An 8,609-nucleotide genomic window follows, 5' to 3' on the forward strand; every position below is an offset into this window, starting at 1 on the left:
TAGTCTATGAATGCTGTGCGGGTGCTGCAGCAGAGACTCAGACCTGAGAGGCAATACACCCATAACAGCCCAGTCCACTCTTTAGCTACTAGGTGTCCATCAGCAAGATTTTACACACATGTGGACTCCCTTACAATAACTAAATAATTCTGTTTCTCCCTAAAAAGACACAGCCATCTGTGACAAGTGAAGTTCTCCCTCAAATGAGAAGATGCACAGACCCAACAGTCACGACACCCATCGCTATACGTGGTCCTCAAATTCAGTCATGGTTCCCCTGAAAATTCAGTCACCTAAAGATTAAACCAAAATGCTAACCTTCAACAACTTGTTTATAAAATAAACATTGGGAGGAGAGAGGAAAATGGTTAGGAAATAAACACATGCATATAACAAGCAAAAAAATATACCAAGCGGCTACAGCCCTCATTTCTGTAACTGGTAGTGAGATGAGGTTGTAGGTAACATCATGGCTTCCTTCCTCAGCTGTCCATTCTTTAGCTCCTTTGCCCTCAGGTAGAACCTGCTCTGGGTACCTCAGTGGGTTGAGTGACCAAACCCTTCATTTCTGAAGGACCTGAGTCTTCAATAGTCTTACTGCTTTTTTTTTATTTGTATTTTTTGGTGGTGGTTGTTTTTCATTAACTGGTCATGAAAGTATTAAGAGATGCCCCAGTTGCACAGGTGCCCCTGGGCACCATAGTCCTCCTGGCCTCCATTGTGTTGCAGTAACCCAACCCTGACCCCCTCTCCCCGCCTTGGTAATGGGGATCAATCATTCAAGCCAGTAGATTAACCCCCCCTTTTTTTTTTTTTGCCTGCTGGTTCCGAGGCATAAGGAGCCCAAAGTGGCCAGGTGGCAATTTCAGCCTCCAATTCAGTGGGACCATTACTATGACACCGAGTGGAAGCATTCCCCTCTGGAGACTAAGATCTCCAAACCACCTCAAAGTTGCCAGGACAAGAAACAAAAATCCTGTAAGTAGCTTAGTCAATGTTCTAGTGAGAAGAGCATTCTGGCTGTGGGGACACGGCACCACGTCACGGCCCCTGGTCCAGAGTGTCTATGGTATCCGGTAATATAGAATCCCTTTCCGGATGCTGCCTCCTATCTGGCATCATAACTGACTCTTCAGGAAGCTATTCCACCTTTCAACCACTTCTGAGCTATGGGACGTGTGATAACACCACTCAGTCTCATGGGTATGAGCATACTGCTGCACTTCCTTTGCTTGAAGTGAGTTCCTTGACCACAGGCAATGCTGTCCAGAATGCCTTTACAGTAGCTAAGGCTTTAGTGAGGTCATGGATGCTGGTGCTTCCAGAAGCAGGATGGACAGGGAAGTGAAATCCACACCCAGAATATATGTCTATTCCAGTGAGGACAGATCTCTGTCCCTTCTATGATGGAAGAGGTCCAATGTAATCAACTTGCCACCTGGCGTCTGGCTGGGCACCACAGGACTCACCGCTGGTCTCGGCGGCTGAGAGCTCAAAGCCTGGTCAGCTTCGGTGAGTGGAAGGCCATGATGATGAGCACATGCACGCATCCATGCCTGCCACTGGATCACTTCACTCATGGACACAGGGAGCAACTCCTGGAGCAGAGGCAGTCAGAGCTGGCTGAACAGAGCACTTGGACAAGACATGTCTCTGACACAGCATCGATCACTCTCCAGCTGATTATTCAGAGCCTTTTCTGCAGTGTGTGCCAGTGGATGGCTCTTCCAGAAGCCAAATTTCCAAATCTGTTCCGTCCAAGTTGCTAATTATTAGTAGCCTTCCCTCAATTAATATACATCCACATACCAGCCACTTCTCACGCAAGACATAGTGGACAACCCAATGTGCGTCTCAAAGTTCAACCCCTGAGAGAACTTTCCCTTCGCCACTGTTTGTAGGGTCCCCTTGAGTGGGGCCATAGTGCTGTATCTGTCCACTTAGGGTGGGATCAGCATATCCTGCAGACCCGCCTGTACATCAAGCTCACGTTTTTTCTTCCACAGTCAACTGGTCATAAGAAATAGGCTGGGTGTTCAGTTGGCGCACAGCCCAGAGCATCCTGGAGAAGGAGGCAGAAGGTGCTATGTGGAAGGTGTTATGTTGCCAACAGGGGATCAGGAAGGACAAGGGAGGATTACATCCTATTTCAAAGAAAAGCCAAGAAACAGCCCCTATCTCCCCCACTGGTACTTTCAGGAACGTGGCCTAGAGTCAGCCACCACTCTCTAAGAGCCAGCCTGTACCCCTTTACCTTCAGTTTGTGATTAAAATTGCTTAAGAAAAAAAAATAGGCTGGGGGTCCAGGCTGGGACAATTCAGGTCCCAAGGCTCACAGCCCCATGCTATTTCCAGGCTATGCTTCTGGGTATTGAATAGACAAGAAGTTCCCGGTAAAACAGATGACAACAGAACAACTGTGTCCACAGACATCTTTGTGTACTGGATCCGTCCGTGGCCACTGTGAGCCTGAGTCAGAAGGGCCCTGATTCTGGGTCAGGCATCTTTTTATTACTTTGAAGCCAACGTTTTTTGAATTATCACCTAAAGGAATGCATACCTTTTGGGTTTCTGCTTGGTGTCTCAGGTATGGTGCTGTTGAAGATGGTGCCGGGAGGCTGGGCCTGGCTTCCCTGTGGCTGGCTGTGGGCCTCAGTCCCACAGAAACTGTCCCTTTGCAGAACTGAGGAATTAGACAGGACGTGTCTGTGGCACCGTCTGGCTCTGAAAGTCTGTGACCGTGCGTCCTGGGATGAAGGAGAAGGCCTTGGAGAGTACCTGGCATGGGTCCTCAATCATATTAAACAAGGACTTTCCCCTAAATGAACCAAGTATCTGTTTTGCCAAATGTCTCAGTCCCTGCTGATGTTGAGCTCGGTGGCTTCGTGAGGCAGCCCTGCTTAGCTCAGGGTACAGATGTCCACGGGGCATCCTGCCAGCTAGTGGGGGCCAGGTGGTGGGAGCTGGAGACAGGAGAGGGCTCAGGGCCTCTCCACTGGAAACCAGCATGGTCCAGCCTGCACTTGGACGCTCCAAGTTCTTGGCTGAACATTTGTGTTGTTTGAATCCATTAATCTGTCTCTCTCCTCTCCCCACCACCAACCTTGCTTTTAGAAGGTCATTAATATTCATGTGTAAATTTAAAACAGCACAAAAAGCTGACTCCCCACTTCCTGCCCCGCAGGCCGTTTTCTTCCTTGGCCCAAGTGCAGTCCCCGGGTGGCAGCTTGGTCAATGCAGCCCTGTGTGCAGGCCTGCCTGCCCCAGCCACCCCCACCCTGCCCTCGGCCCCCATTGGCTGCCTGGGCCTGCAATGGGACTGCACAAGGGACCCACGCCCAGAGGAAGGAATAAAAGGCCATCCCTCCCCACCATTCCTGCCACTCAGGACACTGCCGCCAGGAGGTGACCACAAAGAGCGAAGAGCGACCAAGATCACACGTGAGGGGGGAAAGCCTGCTCCTTGGGGGGCTGGGGTGGGGCAGGGATCCCAGAAGGTGGGTTGGAGAACTAGGTGGTAGTTCAGAAAGCCTCTTTAGGATAAGTGCAGCATTTCAAAGTGTGGATTTTACTACTGCGTTGTGGGCATGACTGCCTCAAGCCTAGACAGCTAGAGATTCATTTTGCCCATGTTTTTATTACCATAAATTGGAGAAACCTCGGGTCTGGTGACTGCTGACATTTTCCCAGAAGTAATGCAAATATTGATTCTCTCCTCTTTGAAGAGGAGGGTTTTTGCTTCCGCAGGGCTGAGAAGGACGGGCAGCCTGATGCTAGGTTAGCCCTCCTTACAGATGAGTGTTTTCTCTCCTTGCTCCTGCCCCAGCCCTGGGCACACACTGCTTCTCAGTGTTCCCGTTTCCCTCAAAGGGAAATGTCAGGGCCTCTGGACACCCACTCAGAAATTCCATGAAAACTGAGAGGTCTTCACAAGTGAATTATAAATTGGGTCAAGGAAATCGGGGTTTATGGTGGGTTTAACTTTCATCAGTCTGATCATTTCTCAAGTAGATAGGGCCCCTTCCTGAGAGGGAACCCTCACATCATGTGCGATGTGTAAAAGCCCAAAACTTCTCTTGTTTTCGATATAAAAAGATTAACACAGGAATAAGAGGCTAATTGAAGCAGGAGTGACAGTCATAGAATGAAGTGCAAAAGGAACATGGATATTTGATTTCCATTTCTCTTAAAAGATAAGCTTTACACCATCAATTGTTTCTTAGTCAACGGGAAGAATTTAACAGGGAAAATAAATTAATTAGCTTCTAGTATGATTTTAAAGAAAATCAGATTTTATGGAGTTTTAAAACATATGAAGTATATTTTCCATGCTTTTCCTTTTAGAAAAATCCCACTAGTCATACTTCACACACACAAAAAAAATTACCTTCCTCTTCCCCAAAACATCATGAATTTTGAGAAGCATCAGGGTAATATAAAAGGTTTCGTTTTCTTTTTTTTATTATTGATTTTAGAGAGAGAGAGGAAAGGGGAGGGGGACATTGATTTGTTGTTCCACTTATTTATGCATTCATTGGTTGATTCTTGTATGTGTCCTGATTGGGGATCAAACCCGCAACCTGACATATTGGGACAACACTCTAACCAACTGAGGCTTGTTTTGTTTCTTTTTTTAAAAAAAATCAATAATTGAAATTTGAGTGCAAAGGATAAGAAAGTAGGAAATGTTAAAGATTTTCATCCATCTGAATTGTCCTACCGGTATATGATATATCTGCTTACTAGGGACTTAAAACAAAGTATAATGATAATTAATGGTGTGACTTTGGCAAAAATCAGGCCAAGATGAAAACCCTCATTTCTCTTTCCCTTGGGAAGTCAGAAATAAAAATTCAAATATTTTATTCCAAGTTATTTTTAAGATGTGACATACTCAACATGGGAATGATTTTTCCACAAGGAGATGTAACTCTTGTATTTATCTTTCACTATAACGGTACTAGGATTCTGTAATAAGAAGAACTCAAGGTCTAAAGTCGGTAAATTCCTCTGGCCGAGTGTCTCAGTTTTGTGAAACAATTGAAAAACTGTCCTTTGTAAAATGTGCCTAACCCCCAGGTTTGAACAGGAACTCCTTCAGTTTACAGGCCGTGGTATAAGGTGCGTGTGGAGGGAAGCAGAAAGTTTCTGACTTTGTCAACTGCAGAGAAACACTTAGGAGGGAATAAGCGGCCTTTTCCCCATTCACTTGAGGCAGCACCTCCCTGGGTCCTAAAGAAAGACCTGGCGGCGGCTCCTGCTGCACCTGCCTGTTCCTGAGCGGAACCAGCTCAACTGTATAACCTGATAATACGTTTTTGTTTCTAGTAGGTCAAAGTACCTTTCACTGTTGTTCTTTTTCAAAAAATGTGTGGAAATTCTACCATATTAATTTTTCCAGTGAAGATTTTTTTTACTAAAAAAATGAGTTAAATTTACATATTAGTTCAAAGGAAAGCAAATTCCTACATTTTGTGATCTTTAAAATCTTTTGAAAAGACCTACACACTTTTCATGCTAAACGTATTCCTAGTAATACAGTATGTGCTGCTGTGTGAATGGAATTCTCCTCCTGTTTTCCAATTGTTTATTGACAGAATATAAGACTACTATTGATGTTTGTACCCTCAGTTGGCTCCTCGTCACCTTACTTCTTTCTTATTAATTCTAACAGCCTGCAGCCCTGCTCTGCTCTGCTCAGCTGCACTGTCACTGACTTGGGGCCCTGCCAAAGGTAGGAGGCAGGGATCAATCCCAGAACTCCTTCACTGCTCTGCCTTCATATTTTTAAAATATTTTTAAACTGATTTTTAGAGACAGAGGAAGGGAGAGCGAGAAACATCAATATGAAAGTGAAACAGTGATCGGCTGCCTCCTGCACACCCCCTACAGGGAATTGAGCCCCAAATCCAGGCATGTGCCCTGACCAGGAATTGAACTAGCAACCTTTCGATGCACGAGATGATGCCCAACCAACTGAACCACATGAGCCAGGGCTGCCTTCATATTTTTGCTAGAGTTTCCCATTGGCCAAACCCAATCAGAAGCCAGAGGGCCTGGCAACTTGTCAAGGCAGCCAACAGGGGCAAAGAAAGGGGGCAAAGGGGGAAGAGTGGATCTAAAAGGTGGATGGGAGACTGGTGACCACTGAGCCAGTTCCGAGCTTGACACTGGAGCTGAACCAAGGCTGGCCCAGCCCCCTCCTCTGGGTGGATGTCTGTATAGGTAACATGTTAACTGTTCTTTGTGAAACAAGGCAAAAAGCATGAGAAGGCATCTTTCCTCTGTGGGCCCCTAGGATGTCTGAGCTGGAGAAGGCCGTGGTGGCCCTCATTGATGTTTTCCATCAATATTCCGGAAAGGAGGGCAACAAGCACAAGCTGAAGAAATCCGAACTCAAGGAGCTCATCAACAACGAGCTTTCCCATTTTTTAGAGGTGAGTCTTTTAAAATCGCCAGTTTATGCATTTTCCTCTCCACTTCTAAAACTACCTGTGCACTTCCTCTCCAGAGCAGACATGAAGGCGATTCCGGGTCTGTTTCAGGACTCCTAGGTTGCTTCTGGAAACTCGTTTGCACGACTGAACCCTCATTATGGAGCTGAGCTTAGCTGAGCCCCGTTGTCTTCATTTTCATTGGTTTTGTATGTAGTAGGAACATTAAGAAAAAACTGCTGTCTCAAAGGCAAAAGTAGAGATTCTAAATAATGCTGACATTTCTCTGAAAAAAATCTAAGGATTTACAGCAGTGATGGCAGACTGGATGGAAAATAGACTCACGACTTATCATGGGCCATGTGCATATAAAGAAGACGTTAAAGATAAGTTTTTGTTTGGGGGAAAATCACTATTTTAGCTTTAGCTAGATGTTTAGCATCCACCTAAGTCAGTGGTCGGCAAACTGCAGCTTGGCAAACCGCGACTCGCGAGCCACATGCGGCTCTTTGGCCCCTTGAGTGTGGCTCTTCCACAAAATACTGGCTCTTCCACAAAATGCCGACTTCTGCACATGGGCCACGAAGTTTCAATCTCACTGTACATGCACGCCTGCATGTGGTATTTTGTGGAAGAGCCACACTGAAGGGGCCAAAGAGCCGCATGTGGCTCACGAGCCGCGGTTTGCCAACCACGGACCTAAGTGATAAAGATGCCGTTCACTGAGCAAATATTTACCGACCACTCATTACGTTCACTACTGGGGAGACACGGGCCCAAGGACATGGCCTCTGCTTCGGAAGCACCCAGGCTGGCACATCCATGGAGGACCACAACCTACTTGACTGAGGGCAGGAGGCCTGGGGGCTTGCAGGGGGCTTCATGGAATAAGAGACAGTGGAGAGGACCCTAACTCAGGAAGCTGCATGAGGACTCCTGATGAGCCCTCCTCCCCCACACAGGTCCCACTCTGATCTGTGGTAAAAGAATGTCCAGACACCTCATGGAGGACTCACTTCCCTACCCACTAGCCCCTGCCCTTGGATCAGCCACCCACCATCTCCATTGCACACCAGTCTTACACCCCCAAGGTAACGAACTGCAATCTACCTGGTGCCTGACCTCCCCTTAGTACCCAGAACCAAGGTTCTGAAGTGACCAATCACCCACAGGGAGAAGGCCAGCCAATGAACCAGTGCACGGATGTCTGACCAGGAGCTAATTCCGGGAAAGACACCAGAGCATCCTGTGGGATGGTGATGGTGATAGGGAGCCACCATCCCAGCCAGCTGAGCCTCTCGGTGCAGGGCGAGCCCCAAGTTCCAGCATCAGGGCAACACCCATTGTCTGCAGCTGGCTTGGTTCTCCTGTCCCACCCCCACGCAAACACTCCAAGGCTCTGAATGGCACCACCAGAGCAGAGGAAGTGACTTGCAGGCTTGGGCAGCGAGGGGGGGGGGGCGGGATGGAAGTGGGTGGAGGAGGCATCCCCTAATCTGATTCTGGGACTGATTTCTCAGGCAGTCAAGTCCAAGTGGCAGCTGCCTCACTCACATGTTTAATTATTCAGTCCCACCAATCCTGCCTTCTAACTTAATCGAAGTCCCAGTTACTTCTGTAAAAAGGATTGTTGTGAGGATGAAATGATAGTTTTTGTCAAGTGCTGCCTTAACATATAGTGAAAGTTCAAAAACCAGTTAACTGCAATTGATTTTAAAATATAGAAGAAGCTTAGCATGTGGTACCCACAATTTATAAAAGATAAGTAATTCAAGGTAAGTATGCCAAGGTATCATGAACGTTTGTTGGCTTGGCTTTATCAAGGTGATTTTGGTTAGGAGGCAAACCAATAGTATAATTGAAATAATACACTGCTGCCATCCATCTTCCAACCTATGCTTATAGGTCCCGCCCAACCCCTGCTGAAATCTCAGTTTTTACATGTTTTATTTTTAAAAATATATATTTATTGATTTCAGAGAGGAAGGGAGAGGGAAAGAGAGAAAGAAACATCAATGATGAGAGAGAATCATTGAATGGCTGCCTCCTGCATGCCCCACACTGGGGATTGAGCCCACAACCTGGGCATGTGCCCTGACTGGGAATCGAACCAGGACCTCCTGGTTCAACCACTGTGCCACGCCGGCTGGGCTCAGCCTTTTACGTGTTTTAGAT

At 46.8% G+C, this 8,609-nt stretch overlaps 1 protein-coding gene across 2 annotated transcripts in view; it reads left to right on the plus strand.

The window, feature by feature from the left end:
- The first annotated feature begins 3,368 nt into the window (after positions 1-3,368).
- The window catches only part of LOC102434939 (protein S100-B-like), a 7,317-nt gene continuing 2,076 nt past the window's right edge, over positions 3,369-8,609 (plus strand). Inside the window, exons 1-2 of one of the 2 annotated variants that reach the window (XM_006095960.3) lie at positions 3,369-3,441; positions 6,299-6,437. In XM_006095960.3, coding sequence (XP_006096022.1) covers positions 6,300-6,437 — 138 coding nt within the window. In that variant the 5' untranslated portion in view covers positions 3,369-3,441; position 6,299. Of the gene's footprint in view, positions 3,442-6,044; positions 6,073-6,298; positions 6,438-8,609 lie in introns of those variants that run through there. The other variant, XM_023759854.1, reaches the window with a different exon arrangement.

Source organism: Myotis lucifugus, unplaced genomic scaffold, assembly GCF_000147115.1.
Source record: "Myotis lucifugus unplaced genomic scaffold, Myoluc2.0 scaffold_163, whole genome shotgun sequence".
In the NCBI taxonomy this organism is placed as follows: Eukaryota; Metazoa; Chordata; class Mammalia; order Chiroptera; family Vespertilionidae; genus Myotis; species Myotis lucifugus.